General features: G+C 43.0%; 1 protein-coding gene across 1 annotated transcript in view; it reads right to left on the bottom strand.

The window, feature by feature from the left end:
* LOC126525458 (uncharacterized) overlaps positions 1-20,384 on the bottom strand; it is an 85,506-nt gene that overhangs the window by 13,722 nt on the left and 51,400 nt on the right. Inside the window, exons 18-27 of the mRNA XM_050173338.3 lie at positions 18,835-18,991; positions 16,138-16,202; positions 13,700-13,837; positions 12,135-12,283; positions 11,219-11,331; positions 9,560-9,682; positions 8,144-8,319; positions 7,634-7,719; positions 6,126-6,219; positions 3,978-4,071 (exon numbers count right to left, since the gene is read on the bottom strand). Coding sequence (XP_050029295.1) covers positions 3,978-4,071; positions 6,126-6,219; positions 7,634-7,719; positions 8,144-8,319; positions 9,560-9,682; positions 11,219-11,331; positions 12,135-12,283; positions 13,700-13,837; positions 16,138-16,202; positions 18,835-18,991 — 1,195 coding nt within the window. The remainder of the gene's footprint in view (positions 1-3,977; positions 4,072-6,125; positions 6,220-7,633; positions 7,720-8,143; positions 8,320-9,559; positions 9,683-11,218; positions 11,332-12,134; positions 12,284-13,699; positions 13,838-16,137; positions 16,203-18,834; positions 18,992-20,384) is intronic.

Genomic DNA, 20,384 nt, shown 5'->3' with positions numbered 1-20,384 from the left:
AGTCTATGGTTCAAATACTGGTGCAAGCAAAATTAAAAGGTGAAAGTGAAATTTGGTTGTCAGAAATACGTGAGAAAAAGAAGGCCGCACCTAGAATATTTTGGAATCACATAAAATTATTAGGCAGGAACTCAACAACAATATAACAACATATCCTAGACGAAGATGAAAACAGACTGGAAGGAGAAGCGGCAATAAATTACATCCAAAAAGTAACAGCCGAATCTTTCCAAGGCAAGGACGAGGTTGTATTTGAAGAAAAAAAGAGCATGAAAGAGACCCAAGTGGAAAAGGAGCTGGTGCTGACAAATTTAGACTGGAAGAAAGCGGAAGAGAAAATTCCTAAGGGCACAGCCACAGGGCTAGATGAGGTTCCCGTTAGCCTGATAAATGAACTGGGACCAAAAAGTAAGGAAGCTCTGGTGAAAGCAGTGAAAAAACTTTAAAAGATAGATGAATACCAGACAGTTGGCGACAAAGTAGAATGAATTTAATTTATAAAGGTAAGGGGGAGAAAGACAGAATTCGTTCGTATAGACCGTTGACCATTACATCGGTAATATACAGGCTAGCAATGCAGGCAATCAAATTAAAGCTTCAAGCACGGGCAGAGAATAACGGCATTTTGGGAGAGCTTCAGAATGGCTCTAGAATAGGTAGGCGTTTGGATGATAACTTGTTTGTTCTTACTCAGTATATTGAAATATCAAAAGCAGAAAGCAGACCGTTGTATGTGGCCTTTTTGGACATTACAGGAGCCTACGACAACGTAGACCGCAACATTTTGTGGGATATTCTGGAAGGGGAAGGCTTAGGTAACGATTGTCTACAGCTTTTGAGAGAGATTTACCTAGAAAATACCGTTTGCATTGAATGGGAAGGGATGAGGAGCGCGGAGAAAGTTCATATCAACAAGGGACTGAGGCAGGGGTGCCCTTTATCCCCACTGATGTTTATGATGTACATGGTGAGGATGGAGAAGGCGCTAGAAGGAAGTAATATTGGGTTTAATCTCATACAAAGAGGCTAGTACAGTAGTAGAGCAGCAACTCCCAGGTTTATTTTATGTGGACGACATTGTGTTGCTCTCTAACAAGCAAAGTTATTTGCAACGTCTGGCTAATATCTGTGGACAGGAAGGCAACAATTTAGGTTTGAAATTTAGTGTTAGAAAATCAGGTGTTATGGTATTCAATGAAAACAGTGAACAGACAGTGGAGATACAGGGCCAAGAAATACCTCAGGTAACAGAATATAAATACCTTGGTATATGGATAAACGAAGGCAATGGATGTATGGAAACACAGGAAAAAACCATAACAGAAATGCAGCCATAATGAAGCACAGAGCGCTATGGGGATACAATAGGTACGAGGTCCTCCGAGGTATGTGGAAAGGGGTAATGGTTCCAGGAGTTACTTTTGGAAATGCGGTTGTTTGCTTTAAATCAGGGGTACAATCAGGACTAGACGGGAACCAAAGGTCAGTGGGTCGCCTCGCATTGGGCGCTCACGAGAACACTACAAATGAAGCTGTGCAGGGGGATATGGGCTGGACTAGTTTTGAAGTGAGGGAAGCTCGCAGTAAAATTGAGTATGAAGAACAGCTGAGGAATATGGAAGAAAGTAAATAGGCTGGGAGAGTGTTCAGGTATCTGTACAGGCAAAACATTGATTCACAGTGGAGGAAAAGAACTAGGAAGCTTACCAGCAAGTATGCGGCCTGTGGGGTGGGCAACACAGCAACAAAGAAGGTCAAGCGGAAAGTCAGAGAGGCTGAATTAATCTCATGGGTGGCGGCAATGGAAAAGAAACCTGCCATGAGTAACTACTTAAGAGGAAAAAACGAAATCTGGGAAGAAACCATTTATGATAACTCAAAGGGAAGCTCATTACTTTTCGAAGCGAGATCGGGATGCCTTAGAACACGCACCTATAAAGCGAGATATAAGAAGGAAGAAGAGGTATGTGCTAGCTGCGGTAAAGCTAGGGAAACGACGGAGCATATTTTATTAGAATGTGAAGACGTCTACCCAGCGGTCGATCTAGGCACCACTGGCCTCCTTGAAGCGCTTGGGTTCAGCGGGAGCAGTGGTAAAGCAAACAGGTCCGCAGTAGACATTAGTAAGAGGCGATTAGAGGATTGGTGGAAGGAAAGTAGGGAAACGACAAAAGACGGAGACATACAAAAGCACAGTTCGCAATAGGGGATCAGGAAATTTGGACGTGGTAGTTCATAGTGTTTTTTTTTTTTCTTTTTTCACTGGTTAACCTAGGTAGGATATTAGGCAGCATAGTAGCAAGAGCTTGGTGGCGCAACCCACCGCCCCGTTCCAAAGGGGACGTTCATAACATCCACCCATCCACAACGCCGCCGACAGGCGGGGTTACTTGGGCGGCGGGCCGGCGAGCGCGGCGGACGTCTCGCGCGTGTGCCGATCCATGCTTTTGCGAGACCGTCTCACGTGGCCGCCTTCGAACGCGCCACCTTCGCGTGACCGTACGTGCGAACGACCAGGCGTTGGGATCCAGCATGGGGCGAACATATTCGCTCGTTATCCGGTCGTGGTGAGTCGAACTTCTAGATTTGTCGCGCGCCCATCGGCATGTTTTGTGGATAGCAGCCCGGCTAGCAGGCCCTTGTGCCCTTGTGATTGTTTGCACTACTGTGTTGTCGTTCCTTTGTCCCAAGAGCATGGGTGCGAGAACCACACAGGTTAGAGACCAATGAGTAAAAGTTTCATGCAAACAGAACAAATTTTTTTTAAAGCCTGACATAAGATTCGTAAAATCGTAAAAAAAGAAACCAACTTCATAAGCTTTACAGAAAATTCAGAAGAGTTGGCAGATATGCATTTCAAACAATAATACTGACACGTGTACTTGTTTCTCTTCATCGGTGACTGCGTTTCACTGTCTAACAAATGTTATCACTCGGCTCAGGACGTTCCAGCATGTATTGGAAGTTTCTTGAATGTTATCGATGGTTCTATCCATTGTCTGTCACCGAACCTTGTGTAATCTGGTTGCTTGTGTGCGCTACATGAATTGTGTAGAACTTTCTGGAAGATACGCCGGCACCAGTGATTATTCTGGAACCTTCGATGACACATGCGTAAATGCTGACGCACTTGACCCGCTGATCAGATTTTCGCCGATCGCCAACTGTGTTCGCCACTATCGTTGTTCTTTGAGCATAGCCTGTTTTTGAGGGCACATGTTTGCCCAATAAAACCTAAGTTTTATCCTTTACAGGTTTGCCACTGTATTATTCACCGTCACTACTACATGACAATACTACCCACATGATCACAGGGACAGCAGCTTAAATAAGCAGACCTGCCAGTCTTACAAGTTGAAAAATGCTACAATTATCCCCAAAGAATACCAAATTTTTGTGAAAATGACTAAATATTGTTTCATTAGGTACTTGAGATACCGACAATTTATTGAGATTTTTAAGTACTTTGTTGTGTATGGGGCACTCTGAAGAGCCACTGAGCTCTGGCTTCACGGCAGGAGTGTTCAGCACCACAAAAATGGAAATGTTCATGTTTATCAAATAATACCGTAACATCAGCTGAAGTTTCAATTGCCATTATACAAAAATTCTATGAGAATTGTATAAGTTGCTGGCATTGCTGCATGCAGGTCCTAATAATGAAGCAAATCCACAATACTATAATGTTTCGAAATTTTGGGAATTTTTATTGTCCTTAAATTACTTGTAGCACAAACTGGAAGCAAATGAAAATCATAAGATTACTGATGTCAGTATGGCGATCATAAAGCAACTTGAAAATGTTGGCAGGTGTGCATGGCATGAAACTATAAACAGACGCCAGTTATGCAACATAAAACCAGCTTTTCTAACCATATTATACAAATATGTCATAACTACTTTCTCAAGTAACATGAACAAAGAAAGCAATAAACAAATTTTCACAAGAAATTCACCATCCCACTAACAATTGTCACCTTTTTGTTTTGGACGTGGTTGTGTGGGAAGCAGTCGATGACTGTGGGTTGAATGCAGATGGATCCAGGTAAGGAGTGTGTACGTGGATTTTTCCTGCACAACAGCAATTGGCAGTACAACTGCTATTCTTCAGCACGTAAAATGTCATGAGCTAGAAACAGGGGAGAGCAGACAATGCCCCAAATATGAAATTGGACATTGTTAAAACATGCCTACAGTGGCACTACAGGCATAAACAAAGTCGCACTGAAAAAAAAGAAAAAGCGAGAGAGAGTCAAGATAAAAAATATTGTTATCTTCACGGAACAGCAATCACCTTTTACAGCAAATACTTAGGCTCAGACATCTAATGCTTGCCTACAGTCCATTGACTAGATTTTAAGCACAGACCCAATGTGCATGGCAAACAGGGTCAGTCAGTTTACAGAATTCTGCTAAGTGGCATTCTAATATTACACATACTGTTGATGCTATTCTACTCTGCAGAGAAGAATTGTTTTTTAACCGGTGGTTTGAATTGGGGTGGGTTGACATTTTTAAAAGGTTCCAACAGAATATCTTTCTCTTGTTTTACTGTCAGTACTACATGGATTCAGCCCGAGCTTCACACCGCTTCAGTCTATTGAACAGGCTATGCATATGCACTTTTGCATAATGACTGAATTTTCTGCGTGGCTTTTTCACCAGTTCAAGGTGGATCGACAAAACCAGTAGCAACACTGCAATGACTCTATATGCCTTGTTAGAAATGAAAACAAAGTCAGAAGAGGTGTTTTCAGAATTAGCTGCATGTCATTTCTGCAGAAACATGGGGCAGAGTATTTGCTTTCCAAAATCCCATTTGGACTACTCAGACTGGCGGTGAGCGAACTGTGGCATGTGATCTATGGTGTTGAAAACAGCGTGAATTCCGCCATTGGATTACATAAAGTAAAACTTCAAACATCTAATCTGTAGCAAAGAAGAAAGCCAGCGTGTGACATTTAGCTCAGTTTGCTGCTTTTTTAGAAGCAGGTGAGGACATTGATACTTCTGAACAATGAACAAGGATGGCTTGTGCTGAACCATACTTCAATCTTTCTTGTGCAAGCTGCACATGGCTAAGCATGAACAAAGAAGTAAAAAGTATGCACGCTGTGCCCTACGAATAGTTTTGACAACTTGAAGAGCATTGTACTCTGCTGAACAAAGCACGAAGCATGCATTGAACAACGGCACGCAAGAAAAGCAAGGCCGAATTGGAAGTGTCACCAAAAATGCTGATTCCACGGAGCCCCTGAAACAACTTTTCGGCTCTGGCAAGCAACTCGCATGACCGACTTCAGAAGTGCCAGCGTCTCTGCTGAGGTGGCTGTAGTTACCAGTACATACCCATTGTCTATCTTCATTCTCGCGCAAAACGCAACTCGTGAATCGTAACAAGCTGCTAGTCGGGTGCACCGATTGAATAAGCAGTTATTTGAACAAATGTGCAAACTATCGAGCACCTGTTGTTGCCTTATATGCTCGAACTGTTTCATGCTGAACTGGTAACCACTATTATTATTTTGGGTTTATGTTTGGCTCAGGTTCAGGGACATTCCAAAAATATTGGTTCGCGTTCAGGTTCAGTTTTGCCCAAATTGCAGTTCAGGTAAGGTTTTTGGTTCGTGTTTAATTTGACACCCTGGAAAAAAGATACCATAGAGCACCAGTCCTGTCAAGTCTTTCCTCACCCCCGCTGTTAAAACTGCTCATACTGTTAGTACAATGCCATAGTGGGGCCACAACTTAATGTGTGGCCAGTCACCCCTAAAGAGAAAGTTCAAATGAAGTATCTTTTTGTTCATAATGCTGCACAACGATGTGACAAGGGTTGCTTGTTGCATTTTTGTATTGATATTCGTGGCAGCTGCAATGGCAGTGTTGTTTTTGCACTTCACTCATCGGCATGACAATTTCAGAGCCTGGAAGTCTCCAAAACTTCATATTTTTCAGCTTTTTCAGGTGTTTTCCTGTGTTTTTCAAGACCCCTTTCTTTCCTGTTGCCGAAACAAGATCATAAGTAAATAGGTAGCAAGTGCAATACAAATGTGACAAAGGACAAAGCACAAGTTCTGCAATAAAGCTCCGCAGAGCAAGCCGTGATACTGGTGCAGAAGACAGACCTTTGGGAAGGTGGACAACCCTGGAGGTGTCGAGGTCCACAGCTCCATGTGTCTGTGCAAGCTCTCTGTACTTTGTCAGGTCCACATCCACCACCTGTTTGGGCAAAGGAGATACATAGTCGGGTACTCTAACATGCATGTATGTAAAGCATTGCGCTGCCCTTTATTGTCACATGGGAAATCTGAAACTGAAACAAAGTGACAAAGCACGCAACACCAGACCAGCCAACCTCATAATTTGAAAAGTATTACAGTTGAAGATAAGAAATATTATAACTCAATGAAAAATAGTAAAATAATCTTATTACTCAAGACGCTGACTTTATTTCGACTTTATCAGATCAGAAATCAGACTTTATTTAGAAACTTTGATCAGGCACTTGCTCTATAGTCACAGTTGGAATGATCGGGATTGTTTACAAAGGAAAGTGTTCATGAAGTTCACTTTTCAAATATTCAATCAACAAAGAATGAAATTTTTTTTGCCATTGTAGTAATACCTCACTAATTCACTCCGTGAATTCATAAAACTGGATGATTTGGACTCGTCCTCTGGTCCCGGCAGGCCATATGAAATATTTAATGGCATCAAACTCCCATTAATTGGGACGTATTTGGCCGCATGCTGGTTAATTTGGTCAAATGCAGTGAGCGGAGAGTGCTGCAAATGTGCATTGTAAAAGAGCAAAGCGACACTAGCTTCTAACCACTATGGAACAAGTGGAATCCGCATCGCTATTGATCAGCGAAAAACGACACGCACACCAGAACACTTCCGTGTATATATGTCATTATAGCTCTTATTCTTGCATTTTCCACTGCACATGTAACCGTGTTGGGTATGCACCTTTAGAACTGTTGTAGTTGCCATCTGTGATCTCATCGACAGTGACCACGGTTTCATCCACAGCTGTTGTGCCAACAATAGTAGGTTTTTTTTTTACTCGATGCACGTGTTGGCTGAGTGCCTTTCAGAACCCCATAGTCACCATCCGTGGTTGCACTGATTGTGACGGTCGTTTCATCTACAGCTGTATGTCAGCTGCAGCTTGCTCGGTCCTCTGCTATGCTGCTACACTGAGCTGTGCAATGAGTAGCAGCACAGCAGACGACTGAGTAATAAATACTGTCCTGTACACAGTGCAACTTCCCAAGACATTTGTGGTTGTTGAGCTTACCTTCGCCCAGTTTAGGGAGCGAAGGCAAATCGTTATCTGCACTTTTTCATGTTAGCCCTTTGTACTATTCAGTTTACCACAATTTAGCTTCAAGTAAAACAGCCTAAAGACACATGTGCTGTAGTCTGGGTTATAAAAAAACAACAAACAAAGCAACCTTGTTATAACTGAAGTTTGTTGTGTGTTGATAATGTACCTTGAAGCCCTTTATGCTTATGGATAATTGACGAAAGAGGTTAGAGAACACTTTCTATGGTTGCACTCCTTTCGTTTAATGAGGGACTGTCTTACATGGAGTTGCTGCGGACAACAGTCAGTCAAATGACAAACCTGAAGTGCAAAGGCCACGTCATCCTCCAGCAAGGGCACCAGGAACTCAGGCGAGAAGGTTTCAGAGTACAGCTGGGCAGCCAAGCCTGCAATAAAAGCAGTCCCCTTCTTCTGAACATAAGTAACCCAGAACATCTGATAGCATCCCAAATCAAGCAACAACTAAGTCCAGCATCTAGCACAACAACTACCAACATTTTGATGTTGTGTGGTGCCTGAGAAACTTTGCAAAAGGTGTCAATGGAGAGCAAGGTGCATCGCGCAACATATTCAGCTGCTCTGATGTCTTAAGTTTCACCTTCTGCTTTGAGCATGCCCGGTGCCACATGGCAAATGCTCTGCTCCCGCAACAGCAAATCCCTGACATTTAGAAGTGCAGAGGACAGAACTGCATCGCACAAGAGCCACCAATGAACTACGGGGACGTACTCCAGATCCCTAGTGCTGCATCAACAACTGCTTGTTGCAAACTGCCCCTCGGAGAGTATAACAAACAAGGAGGTCACTGACCAAGCCAGTCCTTCTCCTCGAGCCCCCGGTCCTGCCAGTGAGCTGAGGGCAGCTGGGGCAGCAGATGTTGGGCCAAACTGGACCCTGCGACCAGCGCCGAGTGCAGGCCCGCAGCCGTCATGCGTGTCCGCTGGCGGCAGCCCACGCCCAGGCCCAGTTGCAGTTCACGCTTGCGCCTGCGTCAACCGAGCAATCATAGCTTTCTACAGTAGGGGTGTGCAAATAGTTGAAAGTTTAGAATAACAAATCAAATAGTCACTATTTGTAAATACTAACGTTTTCCTAATAGTTTTCAGATATTTCAATATGTCACCTGTGCTCAAAGAAACATAAAATTGAAGCAAAAGTACAAGAAATATCATCCCTGTAGGTGTAGTATAGGCATAAAACTTGACAACTTGTGTAGTGGAGCAGGCTACATCGTTCAGGGAGCTAGACTTCACTGGGTTTACAGTGATCATTCAAACTCTCTCAGTCCTGTGTATGCAAATGAACTACTTATTTGTTGCTGGTGTTCCATTTGTGCTCTTTAATAAACAATGCTTTATAACATGCAATGTAATGACAGCAACTTGCTAACATTAAGAATACTAGGATGTGAACATCATTTTATATCAGCTGTAGATATGGCTACTCGTTATTCGAAACGTTATTCAGTATTAGATCTAATTCATTTCTGGTACTATTCAATTTGTATTCGATTTGGTCTCAAATATTACAATTCGAGCACGCCTACATTCTAAGCTTCACTCTGTGTTTTTCTTGTTTTGTGTTCTGGTGCTCCACTCGCACCATTTCACCATTTACAAAACAGTGCACGGCAAAAAAAAAAATAAAGTAAAACAACTGTTTGTGCGATCTACGCAGAAGTTGGTTCAACTAGAATTGTGTGGCACATTTCGTTTCACACGACACTTAGTGCAACACAACTTATTTGGTGTTGCTCTCGTTTCTTAGTATTCCACATGACAGACCAACGCAAGATGTAAGTAATAAAGATGTAAGTAATAAAGATGTAGAAGAGTACCACATGCTTTTAATAGATGATAACCCAAACGCACCACCGTTCCGTGCTTCAGGTAGCATGAAGTCAGTGTCACTTTCATTCTGGTGGCATTGTATTCTGGCATCCCCCACCAGCTCAATTTCGTTTCGTTTTTCACCTGTGAGCTTCCCCCCAAGCCACTTATGGCTTCGTGTGGAACTTGTACAGACCATTCGTGTCAGATGCGAAACAGATGTGTACATTGCATTTGATCTGCATTACCTGTGTGATATCACTGAAGTGTGAGTTTCTGGCTGAAGACATCAGCCAGGAACTCTACACATAGCATCACACTCAACAAGAAAAAAATATTTTCCTGCTGTGTGGCCTGTAGGCAAGACCCATTGCTAAAGGATTAAAAAGACGCTCACTTGTCCACTTCTGCCTTGAGAGCTGACACCATGTTGTTCAACTCAGCCTCTAGGTCCCTGTAGGGACTTTTGTCTCGTGCCAATGCGGATGCAAAGGGACTGAAGCACTGCTCCACAAAGTGGCTGCCAAGAAAGAGAGACGGGGTTTCATTCAAACAAAGCTCAGCACATACGAGATCACATGCATATCAGATGAACAGAACACACGGTTCATTATCCATGTCAGGGCTTTGTGTCAACTTACAGTAAGAATTTCACACTGTTCTAAAGTAGATCAATACTAATTTTCTCAACATTCCATTTCTTCCGCAGCGTTTGTCAAGTTGTGACGTACACTCTTAGCTTAGCTTTCCGAGACCCAACAGAATTTTTAAAAATTGCCTGCAACAGGTACAATTATAGTCCTTCAGCTGGATTACTTGATATCCTTGCATGGAAAATCAAAATTAATAAATTACTAATCAACACAATTTTACTAATTATGTTTCTAATTACATTACAGCACATTTTGCAATTTAAAAATTGCAGCCGGTGAGTTTGCAATACATATGCAGTGCATAAAATAAAAATATAGTTTAGAGCTTCTCATTCCGAAAGTGTGCGACGAAATAAACTGGTGTTCCAGTTACATTTGGGATTCAATGCATAAAACAGTGCTTTGTTAAAAATAAGTTGAACAGCACATTTTTACTGCAAGTTCGATGGTTGACGGTGCATATCGTGAAACCGTGCCATCTTCAGAATTCATTCCAAGTAGGCATGCCTCACAAACTCACTGGCTGTAATTTGTAAGTTGCAATATGTGCTATAAAGTAATTAGTTAAACTTTGTGGGGATGCGTGACTCTCACGCCTCCCCTGAGTTCTAGTTTTCCCGCATAGCTCATCTCCTGCAATCCCGCTTCGCCGCATGGCCTGAGTGACGCCCGCGGCGGTCGATGTGGTTGGGGCGCAGTGCGAGAGATGGCGCGAGTGTTACGCTGCTAATTAGCTGCTAACGCCGCCGACAGGTGAGGTTACTTGGGCGCCGGAAGACAAGGCGCTTCCTCTTTCTCGGCGGGTCGGGGAACAGCGTGGACGTCCCGCGCGCCGCCGACGCATGCTTCTGCGAGACCGCCTCGCGTGGCCGCCTTGGAACGCGCCACCGTCCGCGTGACCGTACACGCGAATGACCAGGCGTTGGAATCCAGCATGGGGCGAACATATTCGCTCGCTATCAGGACGTGGTAAGTCGGACTTCTAGATTTGTCGCGCGCCCATCGGCATGTTTTGTGGATAGCAACTCGGCTAGCAGGCATTGATCTATGAAAGGTGCAATAAATGCCCTTGTGATTGTTTGCACTACTGTGTTGTCGTTCCTTTGTCCCAAGAGCACGGACCCCTCTATCTCCCACCAACTTAACAGTAAAATTCTACTAATTAGATTGTTATGCATTTTGATTCTCATGCAAGTAATGTCTGCCTCATCAAGAAATCTAGCTAGGGGACTAGAATTGTGCTATTTGCCACAGGCAGTTTTTAAAAGTTATGTATGCTTAAAAAAAGAAAAGACACATGGTATAGCTTTTTGCAGTTACAGCAGGTAAATGAAGACTTCCAAGTGCAATGAAATCTAAAAAAAAACAGAACAGCACAATACATATTCACCAGCAACACTCACTCGTAGGCCTTTAGAGGCTCCAATATTTGCTGTTCTGTCTGTTGCCCGTAGATGGAGAGCTGTTCCAATTCAACTTTGGCCAAGAACGCTGCTAGGGCTTGATCTGGGCTTATCTGCACGAATATATGAGGGAGTCAGTTGACACACGCATAGCATGTAAAACGGCTACATCTCAAATCCATGCTGACATACTAGCAAGTGCAAAGGTGTCAAGAGTATGCTCGATGCTATGATTTCACTTGAGTGCAAAAGTGGAAGACAAATAACCTCCGTAATTATGACAACCTTTCTGTAGCCATGGGATACACATAAGGTGCAGAAGAGTGGAGTAGTAAACTACCAGTGCAAGCAATACAGGGTGCCTTTCATATGGCAATAGATGCACAAGAAGGCAGACCTGCCAGTCTTAAAAACTTTTAAATACTGCAATCAAATGCAAATAGACATATTAAAATTTCATTAAACATACTAAAGAGTGTTTCATTACTCAAATGTTGACAGTTAATTAAAAAAAGAACAAAGATTTTGTTTTGCACAGAAGCTGTGAACAGTCACTTTTTTTTTTGCAGCAAGAATGAATAAGCTGTACTAAAGGCAACCAGAAATGTTGATCATGAAGTTTTATTCACTGAGCATTCAAATAATGATGACCAATATTTCGGCTGCCGTTGTACATTGATTTTGAGTGATTGGCGTTGCTACTTGTAGGTCCGAATAATTGAGCAGCTCTAAAAGATCAAGTTCTGAAAATTGGCCAGTGACTGTATTTGTATTCTTATCAAATCAGATTTGCCTACACTAGATGTAAATGAAAAATTATAAAATTATTGGTGTTCATACAATACTTCTAATAAGAGAAGGACGGGCACTTTCAAAAAAAGTTGCAAGAGTTGCCAGCTATGACAAGGGTGGTCACCTGGTAAAGGTGGTCCTGGGAAAGTCCAGGTCCTGCCACACGGGTCACCATCCAGCTGTCGCCCACTGGCACCCGTGCCCGGCGCTTGATCACACCATGAAACAACAGGGCATCCCAACAGCGCACTGCTCCCCACCGAAGCACCGCAACTGCGCAGCAGCACCCACAACAATCTAGTTGTACAGCAAAGCACTCACAGGTCTCCATTCAGGGACACTGAGTAACAACAAATAGGGGCTAGCAGGGCACCTGCTTTTGTTGCCTAGCAGGTCACGGGCTCGCAACGCAACAAAGACAAAATACACCACTGAGTGCTAAATTTGACTCCTTTCTCTGCTCTTCTCTTCAGCATGTATGGGCGAATAAGAAACCGTCCCACGTGGAAGCTGGATTCAGTATCTGTTCCAAGAAATCGAAAGTGCTTTGGTGGACTGCTTGGTGCACTACCACGCAGGCAGAACTTCCACCCCCTTTAGCTTTCCCTTCACTGCCACAAGAAGCTGCCTGCGAGTATAGATAATATATAATTATGATGACAAATGTACTGAGCCTAGGACATTAAAACATGGTTGAAACCTGGGATGATTAAAAAAAAAAGCAGTACAATGCTACTTACTGATAAAATATCACATCAACAGATGTCACAACAAATATCACATCAATATCACATCATCATTCTTGCATACACATGTTTGATTCATAGAGTGGCTAGAATTAACCAATGGGCAGTTTTTGCATGCTACTCGTAGCAAAATTGGTGTTGTCTAACATGAGAACTAAAATGCAACTCGAAGTCATCAGAACTATTGTGGTACACGAAGCCACCGTCCTTCTTTTCTGCATGCTATACGTGCATATCAAACTCGCCCTCAGTGCCATGCTAGGAGACTGTCAGATAATGCAACTTTGCATCGCTAAAATTTTTTATTCTCAGCTACTCTACCGACACAGCTTAGTCATGGTGTCTATGACCGTCTATAACCAATAACTGAAATGGATAGAGCAAGCTTTATTTGTCTGAAACATGAAAAAGTATTCATAATCATAGCGAACAAGCGGTAAAATTGAGAGTTTGACAATATCTCAGCTTGTCAAGGCAAATATTGGTAAAAAAAAGAGCAACGCTTACCACATCATTGACAATAGTAAGTTTTAGCTTGCCCGTAAAGTAGTACCTGTTACGAAATACTGGGTTGCTGGCCATGGATAGCAGAAGCAATGCTGGTAGTGACATCTTGTGACACTTAGTCCAACTAGACGATGCGCATGAAACATTTGTGTTACATGTCAGTGCCCTCGCCAAATAAAGTTTTTATAAGACTGAATGTTATGTCGCTATCAATGGTTTACAACAACAATTAAGCAACATAGGGTAGGTCACTGCAATAATAGCTCTGTGTCCTGCACCACAAGATGGCACCACCAATAAGGCTGCCAGCGTAAATGTCTCCGGTGACCTGGTATTACACAAAGGGCATACAGGCAAGCTGAATCTCTGTCACACTTGACCAAAGTGTGAAGATTACATAAAGCACAGCAGTGTCGCAATACGTAATGGGGCTCACCCAAGAGAATGAAGCCAGCTGCGATGGGACACAGCACCAGGGCTATGACAGCCGCTGCAATTGGCTGAAGGAGACCCAGCACCAGCCCTTGCCAGAGGATGGCCTCACCCAGCACACAGATACGGTTGCGCTCAGGGCCTGCACCATCAACAATCCCTTACTGCATTCAGTGCACGCAGCTCACTGAACTGAAGCACACACCAAGGCATGCCCAATGGTGGTAACATCCCGTGCTTCATGTGGCAGTCAAATTTGGAGGGCCTCACCAGGCAGCACATTGTGGGCAGTGTGTTTGAGACCACTGCTCTGTGTGCTTGTCAGTTCAGCATTGCAATCAGTGTCAGTGGCTAAAACAGCACTGCTCAACCAGTAATAAGAGTTTGCACAAATATCAAGACGGAATTTCCGTATTGTTTTACAAACCAGGTACCAAGTACGTTGTAAACAATATATATATATATATATATAGATATGTAATTTATTAATTAATTTATTTATTCATTTATTTATCAAGGTCATTATATGTGCCCGGAGGGCATTCTTTATTGGAATAGGGTTACATTACAAAATGAACTAAAAATACAATGAAAACTATACAAACTAAAGTTGAAGAGCAGTACCAGTTACAATCACACATGTCAGTCAATGTAGAAATGTGCAAGAGATATACTAGACAAAAAATTTACCCACAGAAATGTAAATGCTCTTTCAGGTGACAAAAGGATGTACGCCAATTGCTGGAAATCAGTGTCCACACTTTCAAAGAGGGGCAGGATGAAAAATCTGAGCTCTTCATGGAAATCACGGTGCTTGAATGGTAATTCTGTCAATCCGTGGACACTGTACTTAAGTGGCCATACAATTTGTTCAGGCGTTTCCTTTGATACACAGCTATTGCTGGTTGGCAGTTGGCCCCTCATGCACGTTCATATATGGGATCTTTAAAAAATATTTGTTCAGAATCCCTTAAAATAAAAAAAAAATTGCAATAATTAAACAATTTCCTTGGTATTGCTTTTCATACATATTAAAATGACTCAAGGTATAATTAAACAAGTAATTGTGCAAGTTCAATTTGCAATATGCTATATTTTTTCAATTATGCTAATTAGACAAACTTTTTAACCAAGAGAGCGAGACAATTGATCTCAATGCAAGACTTAAAGCTCATCATCCAAGAAGTTCATAAATGTTCCCAGATATTCAAGAGTTGAGACTGCTATTTCTACAACTCAGTCAATTTCAGTCAATTTCGCCCCCTAAAATCTAAACTAGCTGCTGAAGAGCGCAACTGTCATGCCCTAAGCAGACGCCCCTGAATGGTGAGACTGTTTCTGCCTCTGTCAGGCAAGCATGAAGTAAGTATCCTTATTAAGCTGCTTTCTAACCTGATGGTGAGGCCTAAACATTTGCATCACTCATAGGTGTTTGCTAAGGGCTTGACAGTTATGCTGTGTAACAGTTAAGATTAAATTTTTTAGTGAAATTGGCAGGACTTCATTAGGCTACAGAAATATGTTCACACATGTAACTCAAGGTGAAAGAGAACGAGGAAAAAAAATAGCTTTGCCATGTCCACTATGCTGCCACCATGGTAACAAATTATGGAGCTTGATGAATGGTCATCAACAAGTGCAAGGGATGAAAGAAAGCACCTTGGACACAAACTGCTTCGGTAAGAGCATTGCTGAGCTTATGTTGAGGCTAAAATACATAAACGTAGTAAAAAGAAAGTAACCGCCATAAAAATAAAGTAAGAGGAAAAGCATCGGGCTCAGGAATGTGGAGTCTTGGGGTCAAATCGTATCACGGAAGATTTTTTTTTTTTTAAGTTGCTACATATTTTTTTTTTCTCATTTGACTTCTGCTGTACCTGCTATTTTGTCCTATGCTTCACGACCAGGGTTGGCACAAAGGGCACCTGCCAAGGGGAGCGAAGCAACCCGTTGCATAGCACAGGTGAAGAGGGGGTGGGGCCTTAGGTAGATGATGCTTTAGCGGCCATAGACCAATGAATAATTATGTGTTGTTATGTTGTTACTGTATGCCCCAGTGAGACGGGCACTCCGATCCACTGACTAGGAAAACTCTGCACATAAGATGCGACGGAAAAAAAAAGGACCCCCTCAATTTAGCAATTACACAATGACAGGGCCCGTCAAAATAGTGTATACACCATTATGATGGGCCCACTCACCATAGCGAGTGCCAGAAAAGAAAAAAAAACTACATTCTACCACAATAAGCTGCAGCAAGTATGACATTGACAAATCTTATCAATCTCTCTCCAGCAAACACAAGTTGCAAGATTCTTATGCATGTTATGTCATCCATATCAGCACACCACATGGCGGATCACCGTGTAAACACATTTTGCCAAATGGCCAGTTATAAACAACTAGCACAACGAAAGTTTAAAAGCAGCTAGGAGAACGTACTTGGTGAGTCGAAGTCATAGGCAAGCACCATCAGTAGGTGGAAGGCAAGCATGACACACGGCATCCTGCAGAAAGAGAACACGACGACCTAGGTCAGGTAAGGTGACATCATTACAGCCCTCGACTAAAACAGTTTTGAAGCCCATGTTCATCAGATGTAGTGATGCTACCGGAATAAAAATACCACGGACTTCCGTTAATTCGATCCTGACGAGACCGACTAAGCTGATCAAATTATCCGGCGGGTAGAATTCAACAAAAAAAATGCTGAAACACACTGTTGATTCACTTGTTAATACTTGAGTTTAAGGTTAGCTTCACCGCAATACAGCCATATCATGCGGTAAAGAATACTAAACGGTGGAAAGGTGGCACTTACGAGACATAGCAAGCGTTTCCTAATTTACACATGTACATGCGCCATCTCCGATCACAGTACGAGCACCAAGACACCTAATAAGTTTACTGTCAGGCCTCCGGAGTTTTAGATAGGCAAAAAAAGTGGAGATAGACTTGAGGGGACATTTAAAGCCAACAAATAAAGCGGAGATAGACAGACCTCCGCTTTTTTTTGTTGGCGTTAAACGTCCCCTCAACTTTCTGAATTTTATCATCTTAGTGCTTTCCTTTTCACTAGCCTTCTCAGAACAGAAATGCCTTTAAATGCATAAGCATTTCTGTGCCTAGCCAACGAGGAAACCTGTCCATCCGTCACGTAAGACGAATCGCTATAAAGAAAGTAATGTACAAAACAAAATAAATTCAAAAGGAAGAATGTTGGTGGTGGTGAGTTTCGAACCTATGACCCAACGCTCAGAAGCTGAGTGTCTTATCCACTAGTCTAAACACCCATGCTTGCAGCAGGTAAATACTATATCTGAACCATACGAATGCATTGTACAGGCGGTACAAAACAAATGTCAAATGAGAGCAGTTTCTATGAAGCCTCTGTTGAAAGATTTGATGATGGTAGAATAAAATCTATCTCTAGAGCCCCATGTAGAGCCATCTTGGAGCATTATAGACATCATAAAAATTTCAACTTTGCGAAAATTTCATGCTAAACACACCACATACCCGATGCATTTTGGTGGTTGCGGGATGTGCCCTCTGTTTGGGCATTCCTTCAGTGACCAAAATACTACCGATCTCCAAGAGCCGATGCACTTCGCGTTGCGCAGCACTGACAGATAAGCAGTCAATGAGTTGCTAAGGAGTGATGGAGGTTTATATGGGTCTCATCATGGTTGATAATTGTTTGACATGGATGGATAAAGTGCTAAAGAGCGATAAGGGCTTATAATCATCGGAGTAATGTTAAGATTGATAAAGACTGATAATAGCTGATAATGGTTGGATCATGCCTGATAAGGTTGATAACAATCAGATCGATTGCGATAAGGGTGATAACAACCGAAAAGGGTTGATCAGGGTCAGATACAGTCCAATATGGTTGATAACTACCAACAAGGGTTGATATGGGTCAGACCTAGTCTAATAAGTTTGATAACAACCAATAAGGGTTGATAAGTGTTTATACTGGTCGAATCAAGTTTGAAAAGATTGATAATGATACCGAGCTACGTGGATATGAGCAAGAGGCACAATGCTTATGCATACTTAGACAACTACAGTGGAGTTTATACGTGAATTTTTAGAGCGCAGCCCTTAGGCGCCCATTCCTGCGTTGAGTGGCGGCATCATCCTCAGCCTTACCGAGCAAACGAGCACAACAAAGGATGAAAGAGTGAACTCGGAGCGCAGTGGGGGATGAAAGACGGCAAGAGCAAAGAGAGCGCAAGAAGGAAAGCTGAGGAGGAGGGTGCAACGGTACCCCGAGATGGAAAGCGGAGGAGGTGAGTATGGCCAAAGTGTGAGAAGAAAAGCCACATAAAACTGGCTCTGCGGCAATGACCGCTATGAGATGGCGCCAGAGTAGTGCGCCATCGCCTGTTCACCGATGACGCCATCGATAAAGCAGGTGGTGAGCACTTTCACTGAGAACATATATGGAAACAAAGCGCCACATGAGTAGAGGTCTGTCTGCGGCAGCTGCTGTGAATCGCGCCTATGCATCATCCACGAACTGGCTCTCGTGATCTCCCGATTAGTAAAGTAGTCGCGCCACACTTCACTCCCTTTGCAACAAGCCACACAAGACAGATGTCCGCATCAGTCAATATATCACGAAATGAAAACACGTGTAGAGCTGAACTCAAATTCCACATTAGGGAGTATCGTAATGATTGGTGAATTTTTTTTATTCGCCATTTCTTGGTGTACGGTGCATGCATGCTTATATAATTAAGGAATGCATACTAGGTGCTGTTACTGGTCTCAGATTGCCATAGCAACATCAGAAAAACTCTGAATGGGTGCCAGTATGCGTATTCGGCATCTAGGTGCTGGTACTGTGACGAGAGATGGCACGTGCGCGCTGGTATAATTAAGAAACGCGTACTATGTGCCGTGACAGTGGCCCTTTTCCATTCTTGGTATGCTTCACCACACAACACGGATATAACACAGCCACGAAGCTGACAGATAAAGTTTGAATTATCAGGCGAAGGCTAATTTTGAGATCGACATAACAGAAGTTTGGGCCATAGAAATGTGTGGGTGACGACCAGGACCTTCAGTTGGGATTGAATTAAGCGGAGTCGAAGTAACGGAAGTCTACAGTCCAGCACTGCTTACCAGAGGGGTGCCAGAAGTGCCGCCACAAGGGATGTGAAGCAGACGACCAAGGAGAGCACGGGAAAGACCAGCACCAGCAGCACCGTACCCACTAGGCCCTTGACAAGGTAGTTCCAGGCACGGTTCACTTGCCGGCTAAGTCCTTTGCCCACAAAGCCTGCAGAGGGAGTGCCACTCACACTGCTGCTCTTGGGGCACAGCCCACTGCAACACTTCACCACAGCAATAGCGCAACTTTTTAATGGGACACATCTTTTTTCTGTTATTTTACCTAGCATTACATAGCAAAATACAAGTAGCAACAGGATTTAATTTGCTGCATCCAAAACTGTCAGTCGCTTGTATGTAGCATTCATGCTTTTCATGTCTTGTGGTCTGCAGCGATCAAATATTGCATCCTGATGCATACATTCTGTACTGCAAGTTCTTAATCAGAATTGTGACCGTGAAGTGTAAAAACCAGACACAAGTTGCACATAAATTTTTTTGATTTAAGAAAGACAGCACAGACTGTTCAGATATGTTATGTTCATTATAAGTAAAATATACATTTACAAATTGTGCAATAGATGGGACACAACAAGAAACAGAATAGGTGAGTGATCAATACTTCCAGGAGATACAAGGGGTGGTGCGCGAAGAGGTAAAAACTAAAAAAGAAAAGAAAAATGAAACAACATTACTTGCGCCCTTTTATGGGATGTGGAAGCAAGACGGGTGTATTCTATGTCTGGAAGTGTTTATGAGGGGTGGCTGGTGCAGTCCTCAATTCTCCTGATTTCAAAAGTTTCAACAATCCTACACACCTCTGTTGTTTCATTAACTGCATGCCTTCTCAGACAGGTGCCATTAAGCACGATACCAAGACCCTCCTGTTCACGCCATATGACTGTCGTGTATTCATTTATCTTGACAACATACCAAAGCAAAGCCAGAAATGAAGCTTGAAAGCTTCCATTCCACACACTGCTGCAGGCGATGCATACATGGCGGAACTGAGCAGGTCACCCTGCCGTTGTCATTCCCCACTCAGCAAGACCATAATGTGGCGATGAGAGCGGGATTGCTGTAACGGCCACATCTGTAGTTTTCCCTCCATCACATGCCACCAATGTGGCCAGACATGACAAGAAACTGAGCCTTTATTGCTACTGTGTTCCTGCTTGTCTACTGCTGCAGCGCCGTCTCAGCTTGGTTCTTACATTTTTTAGTTTTGTTGCGTCGTGTTAATTCCAATGCCACTTCATCAGGTTTGCCCACTCCAGCCATGCCAGGTTATACAGGTGTTACTCTGACATCCCTCTTATCTCGCTACACCTGGCTCTCTGCCAATACCTTGGGGCATATGGAAGTCTGTTTTTCTAGCCCACCTGTGGTAGCCAATGGAAAGATGTTGCCACTGAAGAGGCACAATGCCCTGCTCTTTCAAGTGGTCTTTATGTAATGGGCCAATGGTTGTACTTCCCTCACGAGGAGGTGGCTGGTAGCTTGGTAACTACAGGTGACAAGTACAAGGCAGCACTCACAGTCTTAAACAAACTTTTTTCAAC

Source organism: Dermacentor andersoni, chromosome 8 (genome assembly GCF_023375885.2).
Source record: "Dermacentor andersoni chromosome 8, qqDerAnde1_hic_scaffold, whole genome shotgun sequence".
Classification (NCBI taxonomy): domain Eukaryota; kingdom Metazoa; phylum Arthropoda; class Arachnida; order Ixodida; family Ixodidae; genus Dermacentor; species Dermacentor andersoni.
This window is presented reverse-complemented; position numbering and strand designations above follow the sequence as displayed.